This window comes from Corylus avellana, chromosome 3 (assembly GCF_965113065.1).
Source record: "Corylus avellana chromosome 3, dhCorAvel1.hap1.2, whole genome shotgun sequence".
Lineage (NCBI taxonomy): Eukaryota > Viridiplantae > Streptophyta > Magnoliopsida > Fagales > Betulaceae > Corylus > Corylus avellana.
Window position 1 is genome coordinate 2,211,768 of NC_142492.1, and position 27,720 is coordinate 2,239,487.

Genomic DNA, 27,720 nt, shown 5'->3' on the forward strand with positions numbered 1-27,720 from the left:
CTTCTCTTATTTGATGGAACCAAAAAATACAAGAAGCCCAAAATGCTCTATCGGACAATATTGTTCAGGTTTGTGGATTTGATGGCTTATTAGGTGGAGGCGCGTTCTTTGAGCGTTTTAATTTATAGAATTTTGCCCAGGTGAAAACCTCGAAGGCCAGTGTAATGGCTGCCAAAGATCCAAGAATTCCAATATAAGCCGATTTCCAAGTTCTGTCGTTGGGCTCTAAAATGGCAATCCCTTGAAATATGTTCACAGCAATCGTAGCGAGCAGTGCATAGCCAAGAAAATGATGGTACATGTTCCAGTGCTTGCGATAATCATCGTTTTCCTTTAGTCTAAAACGTAACGCCAGCATCTAATTAATAAGGAACCAACAACATCATAATTAAGTGGATATATATAAAAGAGTGCCTAGAAAATCAATCAGAGAGAGAGAGAGAAAGCGAGAGTTACTTGTAATGTGGTAAAGGTGAATATGAATATGGCGAGAAGCCGGTGGGTGTGAAAGGTGTAGTATTTTGAAGCGTGTCCAAGCCATAAACCAATGGCCCAGCCGGTGGTGCCAAGAACATAGCCAGTAATCTGGCAGCCGGCATGAAGAACAAACCAAGAATGATGAAGATTAATCGGATGTCTCCTGCAGTACCTTGCGATAATCACACCAATGGGCAAGAGCGTTCCCCACCCTACCATGTTCAGAATCCCATGCACCTATACATTCAATTTCCCACAATACAAACACATTATGTCAACAATTACCATCAAATTCAAAACAAAATGGTTGAGTTAAGGCATCAGAAATTAGAGTGAAAGTCAGGAATGAATTCTTTGAAAAATTCTCTCGATCACATTAACTATTCACAGAAAAACCTAGTCCCATATGCATTATCACCCTAAACTAGCTAGTTAATTCAGAATTTTCTTATAATGATCACTTGTAACATTAACGTTTGGGCCTGTTTGGGATTTGAGAGGCTTAAAAATGCTTTTAACACTCAAAAAATTTGTTTGAAAAAAAAAAAAAAAACTTGTTTGGTAAAAAAATTAAAAGCGCTTTTATGAGTCCAAAAAACCTAAAAATGGCTAAAACGCACTTTTGACAAAAGCTTAAAAATAAAGTTTTTGCCCAAAAATGCTTTTTTGACTTAAAAGCTATATTTCTCAAACATAATCCCAAATAGACTCTTAGTATCACCCAAAAGCTTAAGCAGATAGCAATAGGTAAATTTAATCATTTAATCAATACTTTAACACTTCCCCTCAAGTATGGGCTCAAACTCCATTTTAATAGGTGATGCTCAACACGTGAAATATTTAATTTAAATGGGGTGAATTAACAGAATCAAAGTTCGATCTCATGACCTTTGGCTATAATACCATGTTAAATTACCAGTTATCTCCAAATTAAAGCTTAAACTGATAGGAAGTGGTAAATTTAAGGAGAAAATCCACTTTACCCCCTGAAGTTTCAGGGGCTTTTCAATTTGAACCCCAAAATTTAAAAATTGGCAATGGATCCCCTAATGTTTCAAAAAATTTCAATTTAAACATTCCGTTACTAATTTCCGTTAAGTTGGACAGAATTTTTTTAAAAAAAGCCTGAGGGTAATTAGGTAATTTCATAGATTTTCATCTAATTTGACGAAAATTAGTAACAAAATGTTTAAATTGAAATTTTTTGAAACATTAGGGGGGGTATATTGCCAATTTTTAAACTTTGAGGTTCAAATTTAAAAACCCCTGAAACTTCAGGGGTAAAAGTGAATTTTTTCCTAATTTTAATTACCTAATCAATACTTTATCACTGTTTTTCTTGATATGAAAGCGGGGTGTTACATGTATACTGTACTCCACCCCCAGAAGGAGAAAACACCGGAGGATCAAGAGCTGGGACATCACCAGCAAAATTTATTTTCAGTTGCAAGAGAGTTACTGTATAATTTTTCTAATGTTTCAGTTGTTGAATGCAATTAATACTCATTAGCAGGGCGTTGTAATGAAGAATCGTATATATATAAATAATCAAATTAATCAAAGGATATAAATTCAATTCCAAAAGGTGTGCATAGTGATAATTAGTTTCTTACCATCCTAAGGTGACGGCGATGATGTCCAACGCTATGAGCATGCCCATTTCCCAAGTCTATAGTCTCAGTGCTATCCACATTCTGCAGAGCTGTGGGATGCATTTTCGGCTGCATATCTTCAGCGTAATCCCCAACCTGCCACACATGGTTCAACTCCGAAATGTTGTACTTCTCCAAAGGAAGAATCATCGTGGCATGAATAACCAGGTATCGTGTTTTTTGCACGTATTCTATTTTCGCATTTGAAACTTCCACGCCGATGTTATCTGAAGGCAGGAGCTGGCAGCCGAGCTTTGTGTCTTTGGTGATGTTGTATGTCTTGATTACCAGTGATTCGTTTTGCTGTCTAATGCCTATGACTGCCCTGGTTCCAACCATCTGCGGGCTCTTTCCTGGGTTGACTCCCCAGGCTAGCCAACCCATTTCACTCTGCAGCCTTGCACCTAAAATTATGCGAACCTTTGTCCCGTTGGGGCCGCTGCTAGTGTGGTTCCAGCCGAATTCAGCTCCTAATGTTGTCAATTCCTTGCAGTTTGTGATGTTTACATCCTTGGCCTTATTATTGAAGGCATCGCTGCAAGAGGACAGAGCAATGGAAAAGAAGAGAGATAAAAAGGCCAAAGAAGACAGAATTGCAGGTTTGGTGGAAGAAGACATGATGTTCTTTTTCTCAAATGTTTGCTTATTTGTGGTGTGTGCCTTTGAGCAAGTAGGGATAGGTAATGGGTTTGTTTAGAAGTGAACTTTTTTATCCTGTAACCGAGATATATGTCAGGAGTGGGAAGGAAGTTATCCGGAGTTTCTCACTGGCAGAAACTTCTTAATTTTTAGAATGAAATGAGGCTTCCACTCCAAAGCTCTTCAGCAGAACAAAAGTGCCATGGGCATGCTTTGCTTTATTCTCCTGTAATTTTGGAACAATTTAATTTCTCGTGCTCAATTTAATTTAGGATAACTTCATTTTAAATTTTGAATTACTATGCGATTTGACAAGCCCCTAAATTTCAAAATCTTTCAATTTGAACACATGAACTTTCAATTGCAATCAATTTGAATTCATTCGTCAAATTTTAAACGTTAAAAATAAAACAATAACGTTTATACTCTTGATTTTTTTATAAAATTCTATATTTATACTTAATTTCAAATTAATTTTTTTTTTAAAAAAAAAAAATCACAAGGTGACTCACAGTTGGGCCACCTTGTGACCATTTTTTTCAATTTTTTTTTTTAATAAAAAGAAAATTGAAGGGTAATTTTGTTTTTTTAGAAGTTTTAACGGCAAAAATTGACAACAGAGGTAAATTGACTGCAATTGAAAGTTCAAGAGTTTAAATTGACAAATTTTGAAGTTCGAGAACTTGTCAAATTATGTGGTAATTCAAGAATTTAAAGTGAAATTATTCCTTTAATTTAATTTGGCGGGCATTTTATTTACCAAAAAAAAAAAAAAAGTTGGTCACTTTAATTACAGAAAACAAAGCATCCCTTCACGTTAACTATGTGCCAACAACGTGTCATGCAGCAAAAGTGATAGAGTAACAGAATCATCTGTCTTCAAATTAAGATACCTTACTGCCACGACAAACAACTGCTGCAGCTGCTTTTTTTGGATTCCTCACTGCTATGACATGTACTACTCTATAGAGCTTTTCAAGATCAGTCGACAAACAATTGCTCAATTCATGTTCTGTGTACGACATTTTCCCTCGTGTTTCATGTTTTCTTACCTTATTGATATATGCTTTACCCAACAAACTAAGAGATCCTCTTCTTAACCTTTAATTTGAAAACTAGTACCAAACAAATATTCCCATGACCTTTAACTTTTTGTTACTCTTAATTGCTAGAGTTTCCGTTTTGCTTGGGATGTCCATATATAATAAGAGCTATATATAAGCCTTTATATATGGTCATTTTGAGAATAAGGAAACAACAAAATCAACCTCTTTTTGGGAATTCCAAGCCACTGATATGGTATGTAGCCATGGGCTTTGGATTTTGTTTACCAGGGCAGCTGGGCATGGCCCAAGTTTTGCCTTTGTTACCTGACAATTTCGTATGAAATACACTGCAGTAGATCGGATGAATTCCGGAAAAAATGCTCCTCCGTAGCACTCCTAGTTTGAGTAACACATGGAGGTCCGGAGCACTCTAAAGGGGTGATTCGGCCACCATTAATTTTATTTTTATTTTTTTCAATAATGCGTTTGGTGCAATTTTTGTCCAAAAACACGTGACACAGTTTTCATCAAATTTGAATTAGCATGAGCTGCTTATTAATGATGCGGAGACAGCTAAATAGTTTTCACTCATGGCATGTGAGCAGAGACGGAGGGAGGGGGGGACCGGGGTGGGCCATGGTCCCCCCCAAAATAAGGAAAAAAAATATTATAAGTAAAAAAAATATTAAAAAAATTTTAAAAAAAAAAGTTAAAGTTTTAATTTTAGTTATTTGGCCCCTAAAAAAAAAAAAAAAAAAAATTGGCCCTATTTTTAATTTTGTTGGTCCATACCCACAAAGTTTTTTTATTTTTGGCCCTTACTTTCAAATGTTTACTTTTTTTGGCCCTTACGGTAGTCTTTAGTTCATAAAAAACAACCAAAATAATTTTTTTTGATAAAAAAATTTTAAAGAACCGAAAAAAATTTTGGTTGGCCCCCTCCCATAAAATTTCCTGGATCCATCCCTGCATGTGAGTGACCAAGCTAAGGCACATCAATATTGAAAAAGCAAATTATATATATAGCTCATTGTCTAACGAAGGTGGTCATTATCAATCATTGGAATAAGCTTGGATGAAAAATTAATATTAGAGATATTATAATTGCTGAACAATTTGTGTAATCATGATTTTAATTAGTGAAAGTCCAAAAAAATTTACCTAAAAATAATCTAAATTTATTTGACTGAATTTAGAAAAAAACTTGGTCAATATTTTTAGAGGAAGCATGTGATTGCCGGCGACTTTCTAGCAAAATACCGCGGCCGTTTTGCTTCAAGCTGTCTGGACTTCGTTCTTTTGCTCTCTTGAAGTAACCAATTCTTGAGGAAATGAACCATCATTAATTAATTAAAAGCTGGCTTTTGCTTGCCAAAATGACAAAGACTACCAGCTTATTTTCTGTAGGAAGCTTGGTTATCAAACAATTAACCTATCAACCTAGGGGCGCATATATATATATATAGGGATTAAATTATGGCCTAATTCCAATATTAATAAATGCTTATGGTTACGGTTACGTATAAATTAAGGCATTTATATTTGGTGCCTATGGTCCTTTTTCTTTGAACAAAACTTCCCACCAAATTGATCAGTTGGAGAATTTTCTCAAGCCAAGTTTATTAAGATGATATTAGTTCAAAATGCATGTGATTTCATATACATTTGTAATATAATACATGATTTCACATGAAACAATCTATCTAAAATCTATGTAAGAATCACATATATATTTTAAACAAACATGTTTAATAGATTGAGCTAAGGAAAAATTGCGATCTTCTCATTTCATGTTTTGGCTTTTGTTCAATGAAAAACTTAATGGTAAATACGTGCACACATTTTGAAAGCTTTCCTATTAAAGCCATACACTACCAATTTCTTTGAAGCTATTTCAATTTGTGTAATATTCATCTTCACACCAATTTATCGTACCTATTTTATACTAGTAGAATGTTAATTTTAGTAGTTTCTCATATCAATTATTATTATTTTTTTTTTTAAAAAAAAAAGCCAGTTAAAACACGTACACCACACCAACTAATATGTCGTGAGTATGATACATAGGCACAAATAGTAGAATTACTCTTTTCAGCTTTCATCTCTATCTCTATAGCTAGCCCTATTCTCTCAATTGCCCATCTTTTTATGAGTAATGATATATATCCCACCTTTTCATCCGGATTTCTTATATTATGATGAAATGCATTTTCCCGTTAATCTATATTGTGGTAATAGTAAGTCCACAACTCAATAAATAAACGCAACCAACCAATACTGAGTGTGTGATGTGACCCTCAATATGCTTTAAAACTTCTCTTTCTTCTATTTATCAAATTAATTTAAAGACTACTGCGAGTTTTTAGAAAAATGTCTCGACAACACTCTTTTTGTAGAAACGTTAGTGTAAAAACCTATTTCTTGACACTAAAATGAGAGATGGAGAGAGATAGAGAGGGTTTTCTTTCATATATAGTTTAAAGCCAGAAATCCTTAAGCATTTTCTTTTCTAGAATCATATCAAAGCATAACATTTACATATTTTTCAACTAATTTGCTAGCAGATACAGAGAATTATAGAGAAACAAAATGGTTTTATCAACATACTCAAACTTATATAAATATACTGAACTGAAAATTTTATTCACTTAATCATTACTTACAACTAGTCCCTTATATATATATATATCCAAAAAGAGATCATGCAAGAGAAAGTATAGCATGCCAACCTACAATTATTACCGCTATAGAAGGAGATAGCTAGAAGACAAAAGAATCCTTAATTCCTTATGATCATACAATAATACAATACACACACAATTTAAAGTTTCTAATCGGTTACTTTTTAAATATATTTCTCTCGCTACCAAAAAAATGTATAAGCTATTGATAATAATTAAGTAATTGATACGTATTACTTAGAACTTCTCTTTAACATTACATTCACGATACACATAGAGGATTGTAAAATTGGAAAATAATTAAGTATATATGGTATTGTTTGAGAACCACCAACATGTACGTACGTGGTATTTTATTGTATTTATGAATAAATTCACAAAGCACAGATCGAGAACCAATTATATAATATTGTATAACCGTCCTAATTATTATGCATAATTGCAAAGTGCATATACGCAATACTCGCCACGACCACACCGGTGGTTGCAGCGCCCACAATGCCTCTTGTCGTACGCCAAATCCACGCACTGGCCTCTGCAGCAACTCTCGGTGTACTTGCATTTTTTCTTGCATGCGCCGCAGTTGTGTTTGTCGGTGTGCGTGTTCGTGCACTTTTTGTTGCAGCAGGTGGAGTTTCTGCCTGCTTTATTAACGTAGCATATTTCGTTGTCTTCCTTGTTGCAATTGTGAGCTGCATCATCTTCGTTGTCTTCTGCAAGGAAGCGGCTCAGCCTTTTGGAAGGGAATAATATTTTCTTTTCCCTAATGAAACTCTCTTTTGGGTAAGTGTATGAAGTATCAGTGTGTGGGAAAGGAGGTTTTTCTTCCACTTCACCGATGCTTTTCAGGGAGAGAGTGATGGTCAAAGCCATGGTTATGGCGATTATGAAGATCACCTTCATAAGTTCCATGGCTTTGAGAGAGAAGAGGGGGAGAAGGAGAGGTTGTCTTTGGCTAATTTTATGAGAAGATTTGCCTTAGGCTTGGTTTCTTAGAGGAGAGTGCTCGGTGGCAAGTGGGGTGGAAGACTTGGGAGTTTATATATAGTAGGACTAGAGGGAGGGGTTGACGCGGATAATGTGGTAGAAAAGGTGGGAGGCTTTTTGGGATGTGCAAAGAGTGCTAGAGTTCTAGGTTTATTCCTCAAGAAAGTCCATTAATCTGGACACTCCCACCTTAATTATTGGTTTATAGGTCCCTTTATACGTAGTCAAAGGCTGATCCTACCCTTCAAATGTATGCATATACTGCCGGTAATTTTTAACATGACCAACGAATCCGATCGACACAAAATTAACGAGTTATAATTGAAAGGTTTGGGTTAAATTTGACCTATATAGTCGTGTATATATATATCAATGCTTTAACCCAACATGCTTTAGGACTATCAATTTTTTATACGGCTCGTTAGAAATTAGTGAGTTAGGGTTGACGGGTTTAACCCATTTAATTAAAAATGTTAGGTTAAAGTAGCCCTATATAGTCTTATACTTGACATACAAACATGAATTGCCACAATACATGCATATTGGTCTCTTGGGATTTGGGCTTCATGCAATGAACAACCTCATGCGAGAGCTGTAATTTAGACCCCATTTACTCCGACCTTTCGCATGAAACTGTCAATTAAATATGTAATGAACAATGTAATTGCATGGGATTTGAATATAATCTCTTGTTATATGAAAGTCAAAGAGGGTGATTAATTATATATATTGCCAATCTACATTTTGGCAAAGATGGGGTGCCCCATTATTAATATTGGAACTTCAACATACTTCCAAATAGCTGACCTGAAGAAATTTAGGCATGCTGTCAGGGAAAGCAAAGGGGATCGGCCATTAAAGAAACTAAAATCAAGCAACCTTGAAGATTTAACGCTACACGTTTAGTGTTCAATGCGTGTGATACAAGCGTATATGGAGGCATGCGATGTAATATACATTGCATTGTTTGACCCTGTTGTCGATCTCTTGCGTATTTTATCAGCCCCACGTTATAAACCACCCGTGTTTTGGTGTTTACGATTTCGAGTGTGTATTATTTACACAGATGGAATGGAAGACAACTTTTTCTTTTTTTCTAAATCTTTTGCATTTATAGGGAAGAATTAAATAAATAGTTATTCTATTTTTTTAAGAATATAATAAGATGCATTTTTATATTCTTAAGTGGGATCGATGCTATAATGAGAAGTCAGTAATAGAGTCCAATTTCAATCTAGCATTACAAGATTCTCCTCCTAGGTGGATGCAGAATTGTTGACCAACAGGCATGGAGATCTGAGACATTAATTATCGCCTGAATTAATACCCAATAGGTTGATTCGATTTTCATGATGTAGAGATCACAAATCCCACATCAACATGCTGAAAAATCCCTACAAATTAGAGTTATCATATCGCATGTAGTTTATTTATTACAGACATGTTACATATCATTCTATCAACCATTTTTTAATCGTCTTATTTTACAAATCTAATAGATTCACCATTTAATTTGTAGACTCGTGTGGGTTGCACAAAAATTTAATGGTAGATTCACTGTTCACTATAGGGAGATGGTTGATAAAATAATTTTTATCATGTCAACCATCTACCTATAGTGAACAGTGATCTACTATTAAATTTGTGTGGAACCCACACGAGTCTACAAACTAAATGGTGGATCTATTGGATTTGTAAAATAAGACGGTTGAAAGATGGAATTAAGAGAATGATGTGTAGCATGTCTCAAGTTTATTTATTTATTTTAAATGTTGTTAAGAGTACTATAGCTTTTACTAAGTTCCTTATAAGTTGACATTATAATCTATGCGACACTTGTCACGCCAAGTACTAAAAATATGGATTGGCAGGTGAGAATCTATATAATACTTACAGTGTTTACAAACTAACATTGAAGGGGAGAAAAAAGAAAAAGGAAATAGCAAAATAATCCCCTTCTCATTTTCTCTTTTGTAAGGAGAGCCTAATAATAGTTTCATTCTTAATGGATCATGATACATCAAGTGCGAGCTTTCCTTTGTACCTATTTTTGGAGGTAATTAGCTGATAATCATCACACCAACCCCCCCCCAAAAAAAAAAAAAAAAACTATCCCATGTGACTAGATGAATATGACACTTGTTGGTAGTTAATGGTGATCTCAAATAATACATTAAAATTTTGGAGTTCTCTCTATCTTTTCTCTTCACATTCTCTCTTTTTTCTTTTATTGATTTAAGAATAAAGTACATTTCCCTTTTAAACTTTTACCTCAATTGCAATGTTACATTTCCAAACTAAAAAAAGTTGTAATTGACCCTCCAAATTGCCAACCCCTTTTATTTAACCTTTTCCATCAAATTTTTTCGTTAAATTAGATGAAAATCGACAAAATTGACACTAATACCCCCAATTTAGATAATTTTTTTTTGAATATATACCTTATCGACGACCAAGAGACCAAGCCATGAGTCTCATCTAGAGATTTATTTATTTATTTATTTTTTAAGGGCATTTTGGTATTTTGACACATTTTACTGGAATTATAATGAACATTTCACATGTTTTTTTTCGTTCAAGTTAATAGAAAATCTTAATGGTAAGAGGTTAAGTGAAATGAATTAATAATTTGAGAGGCCAATTACAACTTTTTTTTTTTTTTTTTTTTTTTTTTTTTAATTTGGAATGACAATTGAAGTGAAAGTTTAAGGGGTAAGACTATGTTTGTCCTCTTGATTAGTTATTTAGTTGTAGTTGCTATAAATATTTGAACATAAACACTTTTAAACTTTAAAAACTCATCTTCGTTTGATTTTATAAAATGAATAATCTAATATTTTTATTTTCATTTCTTAAACTCGCTTTATCCAATTTCATAAAAAAAAAATTATAGACAAACTTTTTTGGACGTCTTAAAAGTATCATATATTAACATGATGTTTAAATTCTAAAATGATTTTTTTTTTTTTATGAAATTAAAAAGTTGTAATAATTCACATATATACTTTTAAAATCTTATTGTCACATGGATTGTCATTTTTTATTTTCTAATTCATGAATCTCAAAAAATTACATCCAACAAATGTTTTTTGCGATTTTAAAATTTGCGTTTTTAAAATCACAATTTTAAACACCCTAAAACTACGATTTAATTTAAAATCACAGATTATATTTTTAAAAACGCACTCCCAAAAGCACCCTTATAGTGGCTGGAATTTACACCTTAATAGCTTAAAGGCATTTAGTTTTCACAGAAAGCTCCCGTAATGTTTTGGCGCGATGTTGCCGCCTTTAATAATCTTAAAGGTCGTCACAACAGTTACTACATAACGATTTTATAGAATTGGGGAGGGCAAAACGACGACGGTTCCCATCGTCCTAAAACGACAGAGCAATAGGCGATTTCAAATTCCTCTACCATGTAAAACGTGATTTGCCTATAAGCGAACTCTTCTTGCGACGACCTCCTTCGGGATCTCCATCTTGTCCGAACAAGCCTAGGCTTCCATGGAGTTCAAACCTCGCAATTACACTGCCGAACGAGCGGCCCACGCGCTTCCTCGTGTATGCGCCGACAACCATCCCCTCTCCGCTTCACCCTCACCTCACCGCCAGGTCCATCTCACATCATAGACTATTCAATTTTCCGCTCTCGTTCTTTGACCTTGAGCATCTGTTTGGTAGCTAAGAAAATGTCGGAAAAAGCATGCATTCGATATCTCAATACTAGATTATGAAATATCTCATGCCAATACGATCATTTGGCTTAATATAATAATTTCTCCACCACCAAACCGTGTCCATTGCAACTGTTTGGCTTAGTTGAGTTGAGTTATTTATGATTATCTAAGACATGAGAAAAATATATCCGTCTTGCTTGATAATTTACAAGAAAATTAATTTTAAGCTCCGTAATATTATTCAGTTTCTTTTATGGCTTTGGCTAGGCCATAACATTGTAAAATATTTGAGAATATGTATTTCTATGGACTAAGCCACGAGATGCACCACAGTTGTGCTGGAATATTTGAGGTATGTGAGGCATTTTTGAGGGTCACTAATAAAATGTGTGATGGTTTTATATGTATTCAGGTATTTATGAGTGTTTTTAAATGTTGAATTAGGCGATGTGGCTTTACTTTTAATACTTCATCATGTTGTGAATGTATTGGTTCGTGGATCAAATTTGGTCATGAATGTTATTCTCTTGAAAAATTTCAATTATATTTTGTTATAGGTTGATGTTGTGGATCATGGGAACAGTGACTTTTTTGATCCGCTCAGAGGATTGGCTGATAATGCAACGGTTTCTGAAGTGCAAGATCTTGAAAGTACTTTTAGTGAAGCTTCTACTCAACTCCCAACAAAGGAATGGATATCTTTCAAGAGATTTTTAATGCAGAGATTTCCTGTCTCTAAAATGGTTTCAATTTCTTCAGTAAGCATTCAAATCCTTTTCATTGGAAAGTTCAACTTGCCATTTGATGCTTACATCTCATACTTTCTCCTGAAGACTGAGGGGAATGTGAAATAGCTTTTGAGCCTTGTGTATTTGTGTTTTGGCAATTCAGCTTATGTCTAGGATATCAATTTAACTTTGTACAGATTTTGTTATAAATGGTGTATCCTGTCATTATTGGTTTCCTGGATGAATGTTACTTCATTTATTACTGGTCGATTCAGGTATCAGAATAATGATACTATTGTATTGTCCTCACATTGTATTATCATTTAACACAAGGGCTTATTTTCATTAAATTTAATGCCAGGTTTTATAATGACCACTATAGTGCTGAAGTAACTGCATTACTTCAGGTTTTCGATTGGTTAAAGAAGTGTTTCTAAGTTCATCATCACTTGCCAAAAGATTCAGATTATACTAAAAGTGGTCATAAAATGTTGCAGATATTGGGTTCATCATTGAGTCATTCTTGGTATAAATTTCAAAGCGTTACTGAAACATGGGAAACAATGCAGTTATAGATGTTAGTGTTTTCCTAATTCAGAAAGGCTCAGATCTTAAAAAATCTTGCTGAATTCAATTTTTGGGCTCTGTTCAGCCTGTAATGGTTTGGTTCATTTAATTATAATGTCAATGTGTTGACCACTCTCGTGGTCATTAATCATCATAATAGTTTCCTTTCTGGCTTCCATAGTAAAGTATGACTTTCCCAACATAACTTGTTATTGAATTAATTTTTTGGTAAGAATGCATTAGGGGAACTACAACCAGAAGTTTTCTTTGGTAAAGTAAGGAACACATATGGTTGCCCTTAGTAATATCATCACTTGAATTATGCGGTTGAGGCATGTATAGGGTTAGGTTCAAATGTGTGTGTATATGGGTACAAATATTTGTTTGTATGTATATATGCATGCAAATGTGATTACCATATTTTAAAGTAGAACCTCTGTTTTTCTCTTCAAATTTTCTGCTTATAAATTGTAACTTTTCCCCCCCTTTTACCTTAATACAGATGTCCCATGTGCTAATGAAAGGTGTAAAGAGTACGTTGGTTTACTCTCCTTTTTATTGTTTTGCTTCTTCTTTTTTCCCCTTTAGTCAACATCAAATTCTATCCAAGGCAAGAATGTTAAATTTCTGTGTTGAACAGCCGTATTATTTTCTGTTTTAGTGTATGATGATTCCAATTTGCAGCGTATGAGAAATCTTCAACAAGTACACATCTGGAGGAACTAGAAGATGCAGAAAAATATTCAGAAGATGGTGTCAAGGTCATCACTCGGCAGGAGTATGTCTCTCGATTACATGAGCTCAAAGATGAAATTAATCGTGCTTGGCGTGCTAATGATCGTGTAACATCTTTAAAGTTATCTATAAAGGTGACTTTTATATGATGAGGTGGACTTTTCCTTATATATGATTGTTTTGATGCCTCTTTTGATTGCTGAAAATTTGTGGGAAAGGAAAGATCGAACATCTTTGTTGTTAATAGTATATTAAAGAAGAAATTTTTTTGCATCATCTTATTATTTCTCCACCATGCAACAGTTGGTGAAGTTTCTTAATTTAGTTATGCTTCATCCTCACTGTAGTTGAACAATTCCAATTAATTGGTGTGCAAACTTGTTTATTCCTGCCCAATGTATTAAGCTGTTACCTTTTTCCTTACAATAATTAAAAGAATAAAATAAATAAATGACAGGTCATAAAGTGAAGTTATATCGCGTTTCTTCTTTCTGTAGGTTGCTAGGCTTTTGATGGATACATCAGTTTTACATTTTTATCCTACGCTTTTTGTTCTTGCTATGGATATAATGGACATGGTTGGGGATATGGTATGGGAGCGCATCAAGTGGAAAGCCGAATTTGCTGAAGATGGAACCAGAATCTGCTCTTTACCAGGTCTTTCATCATTTTGGATCTCTCTCTCTCTCTCTCTCTTTTCGTTTTTAGTAATGAAATAGGATTTATGCATGTAAAGGATTGGAATTTTGAGGCAGGACATGCATAAATAGCATGTCTTTTGCTTGATGTTGATTCTAAGAGCACTTTATAATTAGATGGCAATTACAATTTATTTATTTTCATTTCAAATTTTTTGGAGTTCATTAGATTCTTAAACTTTTGGAGCTAGTCTCAGTGTTCCTTCTTGTGTACAAATGTAATATTATTTTCTAGTAAATCATACTTACATAAAAAAAAATTAAAAATTAAAAAAAAAAAAAAAAAAAAAGAAAGATCAAGGAGAAAAAACAAATATTCTAGATTTTTTTTTTAAATTTTTAATTTTTTAATTTTTAATTTTTTCATATGGAAGAAAATGGGTCTAGGTCAACATGCCTTGTGCATTAATGACATGAGAGAAAGCCCCTAATGGCTTAAACATACGAGAGTAAAGACTTCTAGGAGTTATATCTGAGTTCTCGATGATGATTTTGAGCCACTAACCATTAGAGACTACTATCTGAGTGCAATCATCTATCAATACTCTTAGTCTTCTATGAACTAAGAAGCCTTACTTATAAAAATAACTAAGAAGCCTTGAGGAGAAATACATATCTGGTCATTCTTTGAGATGTAAAGATCTATCTATTCATAGGATTCTTGCATAGTTCTACGAATTTATTGCTGATACATTTCTCATGTGTCTTTAATAGATGTCAATATGGTTTAAGGCCATACTTAACGGCCTTGTTTTCATGTATGAAAGAATGAAGCATGAGACAGTTGGGTGGTGTTGTTTTGTACTGGTAGCATTGAGAACGGTGCAACATATCATCAATGCCTTTGATAATTGGAAACTTAACTGCACCTCTTCCTTTTCTCCATTTTATTGCATTTTTCCCCTCCTTCCTTTGTTGCTGAATACTTTTTTTTAACCCGTCTTCATAAGTTAGGTCTGCACAACACAATATTCTTGGTCTTGTTTTTCTGTAGCAGCTTGATAGTTTTTCCTGAAGTTTTTCTTGGATTTATGGCAGAGAACTTTCAAGCAAGTGACATTTGCTATGATGCCAAGGAAACTTGCAATAATTGGTTCTGCAAGATTGGTTCCATTCGTGAGCTTCTTCCACGCATGTGAAGTTTTTTTTCTTTTCTTACTCTCTGGATTCTTGTATCGTTTTATTTTTTGACTAATGCTACTCATGTCAAGTTGTGCTCTCTTCTAGTTTTCTTGCTAATTTATTTGTTTTGAGCTTTTTGCCTATGTTTTTTCCCCTTCGTCCAGATGGCTATATTTTGTTAAAGACAATGTTATCTTTACTTTTGGTCAGCAATTTACACTACTAAATTTTAAAATCATCCTTATTCATACATGAGCAGCTCATGATGGATCTAAATTTGTATACATGATTGCCACCATTAGATTGACTTCCAAAGTTATTTTGCAGAATTTCACTTGATATTTCTCACACAAATGCTTATTAATAATTTAAGAGTTACCATTAGCTCCTCTCCTCTATCTCGCCCTTTGAGAATATTTTTTTGCTGGTTATTTACTTCATGTTGCGCTTCAGTTATTTAGAGCTGGCTATATTGCCCTGCTGGCGTTTCCTGGTTGACCAACCTGAAGACAATCTGCAGCGTTTGGTTATGATGACAAGAGGGTTAGCAGATCCGTTGGCATCTGCCTACTGTCGTCTATTTATCGCCCACTGTGCCCAGAAGTTGCCTTCATGTGATATAGGTACTCAATTTGTTTGCTAAACATATGCAGAAAATGATGTATAACTCACAAATGACATACGGTACTTTAGTTGCATGTGTGCTCAGCATAAACATTATTAGCAAGCAACTGCAGATAGGGCATAATATGGAGTGGTTTGGCCTGGTCTGGCCCAGGTTCATATATCCTAGTTTGTGTTCAGATTTTGGTTGGGCTGGCTGCAAACTGTGTATTGAAAATTCAAATTAAGACTGAGTTAGATCTAGTTCTTGCTAGATTTGAAAGTAATACTTGCTTTGGTCTGCATGGCGTTATTATTTATCATAATAATTTTTGACTCAAAATATCCTTAAGGAATATCTTGTGAGATGCTTGTTGGATAATGTTTGAATAAAAATTTTAGTCTTTGAAAGAATTTCGGCAGCTCTTGGTGAAATTCTTATAATTACTCCCTAAAATGTATTTTTCTTTTCTTAGATCACCAGATACTGAGTTTCTGTACTTGCCATCTTTTGCATGTGTGTTTGTGCAAGTAAATTCATTAAAAGAAAAGGGCCTCGTGGGTGCAACCCAAGGTGCTTCCCACTTTTATAGAGGCAGTTTGGGCAGTAGTAGTCAAAAAATTTTAATTGGACTCCTGCTTAAGTAAAGTTGTACCAAATCCTGTGACTTCGCCTGCATTTGAGTCCTTTGTGGACCTGGGCTACATTTGACCTTGGGTTAACTTTTGATGCTGTGTTCTGCAGTTAATCCCATTAGCTGTTCCATTGCTGATCATGTATAGCAGCCTATCCATATTTTGTTTTCACTCTTATTTACACTGCTGTGTCTGACAACAATTTGACAGGATATCTAGTTAAATGTGTTAATGACATCAATATTCTATTGATGCGGATTGTATCAGCCAAAGAAACAACTCATCGAAATTCTACAGACAACAAAAGATTGCTTTTCGCTCTGATCGAACCAACCATTGAGTATATAATGAAATGCATATTTAAGGATGCATCTGAGGTATGTGCTGGAGTTCCATGTGACAGTCTTATGTCTTGTTCTAAACTTTCTGTATGGTAGGGGTCCAAGTGTCATTGTTAAGAACATTAATATGTTTTCTGAACTCCTAGAAATAGAAGAGTAAAAATATTGATTTATTTGGTCTTTATAACATTTGTGGTTGTTGAACACACTGCTCACATTAAATCTGTCAGTAATCTAAGAGTACCAGTGAAATTATCTTATCCTGCATAGTAGGTTCTCTGACATGAACCAGTTGCTTTCGGTAATATCTATTTGATGGTATTTCTACTGTATGTTTTGCAAGAGGCAAGTCGATAATGTACTTGTGGATCTTGGATTAGGAAGAAATCAAGTGGATTTGTTTGGGAGTTTACCATGTGTCTCAATCGTACTTCATCAGCTACTTAAGGAACTTCCTGCTGAAATTGTTACTTCAAATGCTGTGGAGATCCTTCATATCATTGAACGTAGCAATGATTATTCCTTTGACCAGGTATTTGTCATAGCTAATGACACTGTTGCTTAAGTAGTGACACACTTGATTAGCTCCTTTTCTTCAGCCCTTACTTTTTCCCTAAGGTTCAATGTGGAACTTATTTAATTTTTATGTTTTCTGTGTTGGACCAGTGTTTGAATTACAGGTTACTTGGATTCAGGCTGTCTGAAAGGAGATCTCAAATGGACATTATCCATGTTGCGGTAGATAAAGTTATTCAGGTATTTAAAGTTTTCTACTCCTACTTGCTTGGTTTCAGAACTTTTGTTGTTTATCTTTCCTATCATATATTTTTCTATGATTCTTCATAACCTAGTTAGTCTTCCCATATAAAACTTATCTCTATTTGATATGTTAAGAGTAGTTTCAGGATGGGGTTCCTACTCTTCAACTTATTATTGCTTCTTTGGGTAGATATGTTGCATTCATTTTAGGAACAAATGACATCTACAGTATCCATTTTGAAATGTAAATTTCAGTAGTAGTTTTATTAAGCAATTATTTAGTGCCATTTATGATACTTAAGAAATACCTTTTATTAGCACAATTGATGAAATAGCTATTTACATTCATCTTAATTTCTTATATTCCCAATTGTTTGCTGCTGTGGTATATATCTCTTAAATTCATTTTATGAACAAACCTCTGTTTTTCAATGATAACTACAATATCAGGTTGTCAGTCAAAACAACAGCCTTGGTGAGTACCTGAAGGTTGTGGATGCTTATGTGGATATTGTTCTTCAAAATCAGATGGTAAGCGTGAGTGAGTTGTGACACTGTCACTCATTTGTTCTGCTTTTCACTTTAATTCTGTGTCTATTTTCCTTATTTTGTTCTTCTGATGTTAGTTTAAGGCTGTCTTTATAGACGGCTCGTTAAATTTTTGTATGTTGACTTTGCTCTTATTAGGCAGCACCGATGTTCAATTGAACTAAATTAATAATATGTTATTTGATATCTTTTCAACTTAACTTTGTTCTGTTTATCAAGTTTTCTTTCGGTATTGTGGATGTGAGCGTGTCTATATACAAGGCGACATATGTTAGTTCCCTTTCCTCTGAATCTTATCATTTATGCCAGGATAACCATCTGAACACCATTTTAGGAGGTATTTCAAACCGAGCTTGCAATAAAGTGGTTACTGAAGATGAATTGGCAAGCTTGCAAACCATCTTGGTGAAGCTTCTTACTCATTTCAAGTGCTTAGAAGATGTACTTGCCTTGGTATGCTTCTCACACTTTCGGAAGCTGTTTTCCTTTTATTCCTCATGAGTTGTCTGTGTGGGTGCCTGTATGTGTGTCTTCAATTGTTCAGTGCTTATGCTACAAGCATCTCAAAAGACCACAAATGAATAGTTATTCTATTTGCTTTTACGTTTCATGGTAGTGTAGTTTGAGATGGTAACATTTTATTGAATAAATGGGCAATTAACTGTAATTGTTACTTTGTAGAACCATTTTCTGGAGATCTTAGATATAATGTATGGGAGTTCACGGAGCATTGTCAATATGCATGTCCTTAACATGGTGACAAGGTACTTTTCTCAATAATCATGTATCTGCACCCTACTTTGTTTGGTTAAATCCTGATCTTTATGTTGCTGCACCTTACTTTCCTAGACCACCCTTCACTAGCATTAATTCCACCTGCCTCCTGGACCAGCCAATACCTATAGGCACAAGAGGATGGTGGTAGGCCGGGCTTGACTAGAAAGGTCTTTATGAGCACTCAGGTTGAAAAAGCATGCAACTCCTGGGCAGTTGTCTTGATCTAGTCCATCAATTACATGCGAAATGTATGCTCTATATTTGGCATCTTGAATTGAAGCTGAAAATGAAGATGGATAGAATTGGAGGCCTAGCTTCACGATTTTTTTACTACAGAAAGCAGTACCAAAATCGAACCAGTTCTGCTTCAAAGCCTTATTCCATGCAGCCAAAAGCTGCCATGAAGTAATGCTAATTGTCCTTACTGAGGAAATTGAGTTGGTTAATAATCATTAAAAGCGATGTGATCGGAATGATTTTAAGTCAGAAGGTAACTTTTAGAACTTGTGAGGCACTATGTACAGAACAATCTGAAAGACCTATTGCGATAGAGTTTGGAGTCCAAACACCTGGGTGTGTTAGAATAATCTATTTTTTAAGTCAATGTAGCATTCAACAGGCAAGAGAAGAAAAAAAATGCCTAACTTGCACTTAAATGTGATTGGTTCACATATCTGGATTTTTTTTTTCTTTTGATAAATAAAAGATTTATTATGAAAAAGAGATACTCAAGCACCCAGAAAATGTACTGGAGAATCCAGGTTCACATGTCTGGAAAAATTGAGTACCAAGCCTTTAAGTTTCACGATTTGAAGCATTAGTAGTTTTATGGTCGGTAAAATGTGGTGAGTGCCTAGACATAGATATCTATTTTGGTTCCATATACTTGTAAATTTCTTTCAGGTTCACAGTGGATTTTGCATAAATATATTGTGTTTGAAGTATTTGATTTCATTTCCTGGCAGCAGTTATATTTTATGCTTACTTTATTGGCAGGAACAGTTATATACGTGATCCTACTACCATACAGATGCTTTTTGAAATTTCTCAGGCCCTGCATGATGATCTTGATTTTGTGAATGTGAAAGATGATGATAACCATCCAGCACATTTGATTTCCCGTTTTGTCCGTATGGTAAATAATTTCAAGCCCATGCCGATTCTCCCCATATATCAAGTCTAAGGTGCGACTGTTTTGTGGTTTTCAATACAACTGGCTTGATAATAAGTTGCTGCTGCTCATTGTTAGGTTGACTATGGCACAGAGATGGAGCGCCATTTAACATTTTTAGTCGAATGTCGTGGAGCTTTTGGTAGCTTAAACGAACTTAAGGTACGTAATAATTTTTCTTTCTGTTCTTTCTTAATTTTCCCAAGGTACTTACAAAAAAAAAAAATTTCCTTTCTGAAACATTGATCTGGATCTAATCTATTTTAATCTTATGAGTCATTTGATGCTTTCATATGTGTTAGAAGTTTGAAGAAATAGTTGGTTTCGTATATATTGTATTATTCTTTCTGGTAACAGGGCCTTTTCTTGCTCTGCTTGTGAAGCTCATCTTCACATACTTTCATCTTTTAGTTTATAGGATTATACTCAAAACACCGACTTTATGGGTCAAGCTGTCTGGAATATAATGAGTTTGATGAGTAGCTTCAGAAAAGTACTAGCATCAACTCAGTCGAGGTAGAAAGATTTTGGAGGATATTCTAGAACTTTAAAACTTTCATGACCATATTTTTTAGGGCAAGTTGAAGGTGAAAGGAAAAAATAATTTATTGTTTTGTGCAACTCTGTTCTTTAGATAATAAGACTCTGCACAACCAAACAGTCTCCTGCTTTCATGTTGAAGAGAAAGGTCCAAATTCCAATGCAGGGGTTGAGACAAAGTGTTTGCTACCTGTAAGGGGTGCAGGAACATGCTAACCCAGAGAATTTGGTCTTATACATTAAGTAAAATGAGACGGTTGTTTTGGTTCTTTTACTAGCATCCAGTTTTATTTATTAGGATAAAATGACATGTTAAGTATTGAATGGTTCATAAAGCAAAATAAACCAAGTACAGAAAGAGCGATAATTTGCATAGAAAGAAAATGACAAAAAAAAGGCCAAAAAAATTAAACAGACTCATCTGGGCTTAAGGTTTTCCATATGAGGGATGTTCATATGCTGTCCTAGCATCGTTTCTGGTTTTGCATTTAAGAAGGAAACAGTTAAGATAATGTCCATTTTAGTTAATATTTATAAGATGCAATTGTTAGAGAAAGTCCTGATTTAAAAGACCGCAGTGTTCCATACTAAAGACCAATTACAATACTTGTCCCTACTATTCTCATGCTTGATTCAGTGCTTAAATTTTCTGGCAGGAAACTCTTGTTCATTCCAGCAACTGTTTAGCAATTAAGACTTTGAAAGATGCAAAAAAACATCTTAGTTTTGTCAAATCTTGCATGGCATTTAGTGAAGTCACATTACCTTCTATTTCAGCTCCGATCAAGCAGTTAAATCTTTATCTTGAGACTGCAGAGGTAATTTTTCTTTTCCTTTGGCATAATTATGTTATTCAAACTTCTCTGCGTATCGACTCATTCATTTCAACATATCAGGTTGCCTTGTTATGTGGTTTAGTCTCTCATTCAGATGGACTGTTAGATTCTGGAATCAGCTGCCTGCTAAGTTTAGACTTCACGGATGGTTAGTCATCTCTCTTTTGTGAAACTTTGCATTAGTTGTTGCAATAAGGACCATCATTCTAGATTTTCACTGGCATTTGTAAATTTAGGGGTAAAGTCATTCGATGTGAAAGTTGTGTGAAAACAGGGATGAGAAGTTCAAGGAGTAAGGGAGGGATACCCCCACTTCTGTAACCTAGGGGCCCAAGTGGCCCGTTCCAGTGCAATGAAAAAAAAAGGAAACATTTGCAATCAAATTTTAGTGTTGGTCTGGGTTTGTGGGTCACAACATCTAATGACCACAACCTTGTTTCAGATATCCAAATCTTTTATAATGTGCAAAGAGAAGGCTATATTAACAAGTTTTCCAAAATACCAATTTTTTTTTGAGAAAGTAATTAAACTGATGCTTCTTACACGAACTGCGCTGATGTGAATTTAAATGAGCTGGTTAGAAAGTTTTAAGTATTATATGCTTTGATAAACATTGGTGGTTAAGCTATTCTCATATGGAGTTTTGTGCTGTTCATGTAATTCCTGTTTAAGTGAATGGCAAATGTGATAACAAACTCAAAAGCTGCTAAACTGTAAGTGGCTTACCATAATTGAGTCGCTGGAAGTGCAGTTACAAAGAAATGCAGAATTGCCTCTTGATGTCCTAAATTCAGCACCTTAATCTTTCTAAATTGATTGCAGATACCACACTTTCTCTGTAGGGCCCTTGGGCACTTTGATAGCTGATTTTTGTTTTCCCCTGCTCTAAGCAAGCTGAGAGTATATGGCTATATACGTCAAGCTACATTAGAACATAGATAAAAGCAAATTTACAAAAATATGCACCTTTTCGGGATTAGTGTTACATTAATCAAATCAAAGGATATATTTGATCTTGATTTAATCCCATTATAAAATAATGTGAAAATTGAATCAAGAGCATTTTCCTTGCATGTTATGATTTGGGATCTTTTGAAATACCTTCATATAACATATATATACGGGCATGTCAATATGTGTGTGCACACGCATGAACATTTTCTGATATAAATAATAGCGACTAAACAACTATTGTTCTATTACTTTATTGTCCCTTTGTTTTATTGATTCCTTTACCAGGAAGATGCATTCCAATACTCAAAATTGGCAAAAAAAGATTTCATGATGTCTCAGAAGAATATCATCTATCACAAATGTGTTATATACAAATATGTTTCTTTAAAGATATTCTTTTTTAATCTTCTAACTTGCTTATTCTTAATGTATTTTTGTTCATTTACAATTGCTTATAATTGTTATATTTCTTTATTGTACCGATGTTGGTATGCCATTCAGCTTGTATATTCTAGTGAAGATGGATATCAAATTAAATTGATGGCGAATTGGCTTAATTGCTTGTGTAGGCTCCCGAACATTAGCTGACATTGAAGGAATACTGTCTGCAATTCAAAAATTGTGCAGCCTCTTGGTTATGGTTCCAGGTGATTAAAATCTTTTATTTTCTTATCTTACTTCTAAAATCAGTTGAACATATGGATAAATAAGTTTATCTTAGGTAGCACATTTATTTGAATTATTTTCTTTTGGTCATATTCCTGACTATCTGTATCTTATCAGAGAATGGAATCTTGCTTTCTTTTTAATTTGCTGATAGTATTTATAGAAATAACAAAATTACTAGAAAAGAATGGAAAATGGGAACTCAAGTTCAGATCATTAGCCTAATATAACCTCATTTTGAATTATCAGAAACGATGATGAGTATATTCTTTTTTCTTTCCCTTTTCATTTTTTTTTTCAGGTAAACAGGCTTTAGGGTTTGTGTATTCTGCATAAGGTCCCCAGCCTCCCTTGTCACTCATTATTTTTAGAATAGTAGGTTGTGTGATTGAAATGAACATGAGGAGCTAGTAATGACTTGTTCCAGAATTGGAGGTTGAGAAAGGAGCATATTTGAATTTATAAAGTTGGTCATTTTTCCTTATTTAGCGTTTAGGGATGGTATCAATTTGAAAAACAAAAGCGAGGATGCTGAAATGGATAAATACCCAGTGATTATGTTATGCCGGTGGATCTAGCCTAGTTGTAGTATTTAGTGTCTAAGACAATAAATGGACACCCATTGAGGTAGCTCTAAGAATTCAGATATATAGAAAGACAAACAATAAACTGCATTGTCACACACAGTTGTCTCAAAGTCTAGTTGAAGGCTCTGAAGAGAGGGTTTTGATGCATGAGCTTAACGATTTAATATATCTGGGAAACTTACAACCATGAGTTGATGCTACATACTGTGTTAGAATTAGCATACTCTATGTTTTTTTTCCTTGATCACAGTTTTGAGAGATCCTTCCTAAAGTAAATTTTTTTTTTTTTTTTTCTGACTTCATATTTCCCATCTGAAGGTAATCCTGAGAAAGGAGTCACCTACTTCCCAAATAACATATTATCACTTGTTAATTCCAAATCATGGTAAGCCTTCCATTGGATCTTTAATATCAGAAAAATTGCACCATTTTCATTTTGTAAATACCCTCGTCTCTTTTGTGGCCATAGATCTTAGTTTGATACTTGAAGATATTTTTGCAGGATGACCCCAGGAATAAGGACACGGATTTTGTGTACAATACTTACATTGACAGCAACCCTATCTCAAAACAAGCTCCCATACCATGTGGATAATAGAGAGGTACATCTACTCTCTTCTTTTTAAATATGTCGAGTTTTGAAAAATCCAAAATTGCAAATATTTAAAATATGGTCAGAATACTGAAAATAAAGGTCAAAAAGTTTTGAAATGCCCAGAATTTTGAATTGCCTTGATATCAGAAGAAAAAGAATCTCAAGTTTTCTTGTTTGCCTGTTGTTTTGTTTTGTTTCTCTCATTTTTCTTATGTTGATGTTATCAATTGTAGTTGGATGAGTTCCATTAAGCTTCTCAAGGATTTGTATGCTGACATGATATGGAATATTACTAGTGGTCTTTTGGCCTAATGGCACTTTCATTAGGCCAAAATCCTGCATAAGTATCAGGTGGTGAGTGAGATACCGGATTAAAATCCTCTTAGGTGCATGAGGTAATTACCAAGTGGAAAAAGAAAGGAACATCACTGTCAGACATAATAGATAAAACACGAAGACATGTTCACAAAGAAGTGTTTCTATTATTAAGTTTAACTTCATCAACATCATTTTATTAGATAAAGAATTAAGACCTTCTAGTACTGATGGTTTACAAAGGAGCCAATAAATATATATTAGTTGAATAAAAAAATGTTCTAATGATTTGAATAGGTTTTATTCCTTAAGGCCGTCACTTAAACTGCATGTAAAACCTAAAATTTATTAACTTCTACATGAGTTTCAAATTTTGCTCCTAGTCAAACTCTGTATACTCCATGTAGAGTCTTGGCAATTTGCATCAACAGGTGCAGTATTCATTGTAAAGGAGAGTCCAAATTTTCAGTTATTATCGCATTTCTCCTAATATATTCTGCTTTTTTATGCCCCTCCAGATTTTTGGCAATGACCTATTGTTTTTCGGTGATTCGTCCTACTTACATGAACTTGTCTCGTTGTCTGAGTCGGTTCTTCAGAGCCTGGTTGATGCCATTGAGAAAGAGCCATCCCGGGTAACTACACATTGCACTATGCTATTGTATAATTTGATAGATTTTTTTTTTTTTTTACTGATATATGATGCTGAATCTAAGGCTGCTCGTGGAAGCATGGCGCTTGAAGCTTGCAACTGCATTGCATCATCTTTCGTGGTAGGTTCGCTTTGTCTTCTTTTGGGCTGACTTTGTTGATCTTAGTAACTATAATTTGATCAATCGTCAAAATGAGAGGGTACATGACAAAGTCCCCATCCTTGCATTTATAGCACCTGGAACTCCTTTACAGAGGTTTTACGTGCCATGCAATTGACCCAATCATGTATTTTGTTGTACCCTTGGGGACAGCTAAAATGATTTAAAATCCAGAAAAGTATTATAGATGAGTGGTTGATCACTTTACTAGCCATATTGCAGATGGATGTGTGATATTCTATCTTTGTGGCAGCTACCTAGAGCTGCGAATAAAATTTTAGGCTCCAATTGGCCATTTGCAGTATAGATGGACCCTATGTTCCCTAGTCCAACTATCATTCAAGATTGAAACTCTCCCAAAATCTGTTGTGGCTGGCACGATGACCTTGAATGATTTTACAGCATCCAAAATTCCACATGCCTGGATCTTTAAATTGATCAAAGTACAATCTGATTTTCTCAGATGATTAGCTTACTGAGAACTACTGTTTATGAGTTATTTTATACCCCAAGCAGCTCAACAGAGCCAATTCCTTCAAAATTGATTCCACTAAAAGCATCTCTGAGCAAGGCTACCCATGATTGATCCTGAGGCAATTTACTCTTTTAAGTAGACACGCAAAACTGATGGATTCCTTTCTTACGAATCTGCTGAATCTTTTTTTTTTTTAATTTTTTTAATTTTTTAATTTTTTATCTCTGACATATTCTCTCTCTCTCTCTCTCTCTCTCTCCCCCACCCAAAAAATCAAAGGCCACCTTTTTTTTTTACTCCACTTTTTGCCTTGTTTTGCTGTGAAAATTGCTCTGCTATATTTGCTTTTTGTTTTTTTGCCTTAAGGATTTTCTTCTTGTTTATTTGGCAGTTAAGTCATGGAATATCACCAATCTGCTCCAAACTGATAGAAACTGCCAAGTTGTGTTTGAGCGCCAGTGACAAATATCTGCAGTCGACCATCAAGTTTTTAGACAAAAACCTGCCAAATCCCATGGTGGCACCATCCATTGCTGTCTGAAAGACAGATGGTCTTATGATCTGTTAAATTGAAGGTTCGCTTTGGAATTGTTTATTGTAATTATTTGATTGTCAATGAAGTTGTCTTTACCCCCGTAGCTGTCCGTGTCGGGGGTGGCTGTGACCGGAGATGGGGGGCAAATTTTAGAGGAGAGAGTGAAATGGGAGTCTCTGGCATTGCTCACCAAAAATAAGATCCACTTGAACCCCCCACCCCCAAACAAGAAAAAGAAAAAAAGAAAGTGAGTTTTACACAAATTTCACCAAATATATTGGTCTTCATTTTTGTTTTCCTTCATTTGCTGCCTGGTCACAAATATCTTCTCCTACTGTCGGAAACCTATTAACACCAACAAGCCGAACTAGTTCGCTGTTCTTTAAATACAATAGCAACTGAAAAGATATGTCATTTGTTATTTTTATTTTTTTTGTTTTCTAAATATTTGATTTTTGAATTAAATTATTATTTTAATGTGATGTGACAAAAATGTTGCTGTGGCATTAACAGATGGAAAACCAACAGAAAGATTTATTTCACATTTTTGGAGAACTTGTGTAGTTAAAACTGAACAAAAAAAACATTTGAGGCGTGATTTGTTTTAGGGTGTTGACCCAGAAATTTATTTCAAAAATTCCCAAAAATTATATTTAGACTCAAAGTTTTGTACGAAAAATTATGTTTGGTAATGAAAATAGTCTACTTCGTTGCTAAAGACAATACAAAAAAAGGTACAAAACAAGACGTGTAACTCTCTATTTCAAATGAATGAAGCTACTTTACGATTTTGATCTAGGTTACAAAATGACTTTCATTAAATAAAAAAAATAAAAAATTTATTGAAAATAGAAAGAAGTGAAATGAAATACTTGTTCCTCTGGCTCATGAGAGAATATCTATTCCTTCAATTCTTCTCAATTTTAGAAGAATACTTATTCACTCATGGACTATGAGGACTATTTCAAGTATTAAAATATGCTCCTTCAAAAAAAAAAAAGTATTAAAATATGCATTATTGTAAATTCTTCTATTTTTAATGGAATAGTTACTATATGAGCTATTTCATTAAAAATAAAAATGGTATTCTTCTTTCTTTTTTTTTTCTTTTTTTTTAAATGGTCATTATTTTTTTTTAAAAAATGTCATTATTATGAAAAAAAAATACAATTTTTATTTTTTAAAAAATACCAAATAAAAGAAGGACAAAAAATGGATAGGGTTGTTTCTCATTTTTTTCCATTTTTTATTTTTTTTTTAAATGAAAAAAAAAAAAGAAGAAAAGTTGAACTTATGTTGAGCAAATAAATTGGGCCTTTAGGAGGTTTGATACGGACACAACACAAACCTAACTCATGGCCAACTTCTCTCCTACGTGTACAAAACTAACCCAACTTAGGACCAACTTCTCTCCTACGTGTCATTTAACAACAAAAGAAATTGAGAGAGAGGATTTTGGGATTCCGAAAATTTGGGAAAGAAGACAATTTGTTTGGTTTAAAATTCAAATTTTTGTACACGTAGGAGAGAAGTTGGCCATGAGTTGGGTTTGTGTTG

The 27,720-nt window shown here is 34.2% G+C and overlaps 3 protein-coding genes across 6 annotated transcripts; 1 reads left to right on the forward strand and 2 right to left on the reverse strand.

The window, feature by feature from the left end:
* Positions 1-64: 64 nt before the first annotated feature.
* Positions 65-2,747, reverse strand: LOC132174567 (cytochrome b561 and DOMON domain-containing protein At4g12980-like). Its single transcript, XM_059586204.2, has 3 exons — positions 2,091-2,747; positions 457-714; positions 65-358 (listed from the first exon to the last, which is right to left on the reverse strand). The coding sequence occupies exons 1-3, from the start codon at positions 2,745-2,747 to the stop codon at positions 65-67; spliced, it is 1,209 nt and encodes a 402-aa protein (XP_059442187.2).
* A 4,177-nt stretch (positions 2,748-6,924) lies between these two features.
* On the reverse strand, positions 6,925-7,407 carry LOC132173416 (stigma-specific STIG1-like protein 1). Its single transcript, XM_059584919.2, has one exon. The coding sequence runs from the start codon at positions 7,405-7,407 to the stop codon at positions 6,925-6,927; it is 483 nt and encodes a 160-aa protein (XP_059440902.2).
* A 3,523-nt stretch (positions 7,408-10,930) lies between these two features.
* On the forward strand, positions 10,931-26,566 carry LOC132175919 (uncharacterized). Of its 4 annotated transcripts, none has more exons than XM_059588012.2 (23): positions 10,931-11,097; positions 11,720-11,920; positions 12,960-12,990; positions 13,142-13,326; positions 13,690-13,849; positions 14,929-15,025; positions 15,466-15,635; positions 16,462-16,628; positions 16,936-17,124; positions 17,259-17,348; positions 17,802-17,882; positions 18,210-18,353; positions 18,582-18,664; positions 19,674-19,812; positions 19,927-20,010; positions 21,045-21,206; positions 21,285-21,372; positions 22,748-22,825; positions 23,750-23,816; positions 23,934-24,033; positions 24,860-24,976; positions 25,058-25,114; positions 26,020-26,566. In XM_059588012.2, the coding sequence occupies exons 1-23, from the start codon at positions 10,990-10,992 to the stop codon at positions 26,167-26,169; spliced, it is 2,748 nt and encodes a 915-aa protein (XP_059443995.2). In that variant the 5' UTR covers positions 10,931-10,989; the 3' UTR covers positions 26,170-26,566. The 4 variants fall into 4 exon arrangements, with proteins under 4 accessions (XP_059443995.2, XP_059443996.2, XP_059443997.2 ...); XM_059588013.2 differs by having other exon boundaries at positions 19,680-19,812; XM_059588014.2 differs by having other exon boundaries at positions 16,519-16,628.
* The last annotated feature ends 1,154 nt before the right edge of the window (positions 26,567-27,720 follow it).

Bases quoted from the DNA above. Each gene is read 5' to 3' on its own strand.
- LOC132175919 (XM_059588012.2), top strand. From the start codon at position 10,990: ATGGAGTTCAAACCTCGCAATTACACTGCCGAACGAGCGGCCCACGCG. The intron at 13,850-14,928 runs GTCTTTCATCAT...GATTTATGGCAG, and splicing joins CAGAATCTGCTCTTTACCAG to AGAACTTTCAAGCAAGTGAC. The intron at 18,354-18,581 runs GTATGCTTCTCA...GTTACTTTGTAG, and splicing joins TAGAAGATGTACTTGCCTTG to AACCATTTTCTGGAGATCTT.
- LOC132173416 (XM_059584919.2), bottom strand. From the start codon at position 7,407: ATGGAACTTATGAAGGTGATCTTCATAATCGCCATAACCATGGCTTTG.
- LOC132174567 (XM_059586204.2), bottom strand. From the start codon at position 2,747: ATGTCTTCTTCCACCAAACCTGCAATTCTGTCTTCTTTGGCCTTTTTA. The intron at 715-2,090 runs GTAAGAAACTAA...TTGAATGTATAG, and splicing joins ATCGCCGTCACCTTAGGATG to GTGCATGGGATTCTGAACAT. The intron at 359-456 runs GTAACTCTCGCT...CTTATTAATTAG, and splicing joins TCACCTTTACCACATTACAA to ATGCTGGCGTTACGTTTTAG.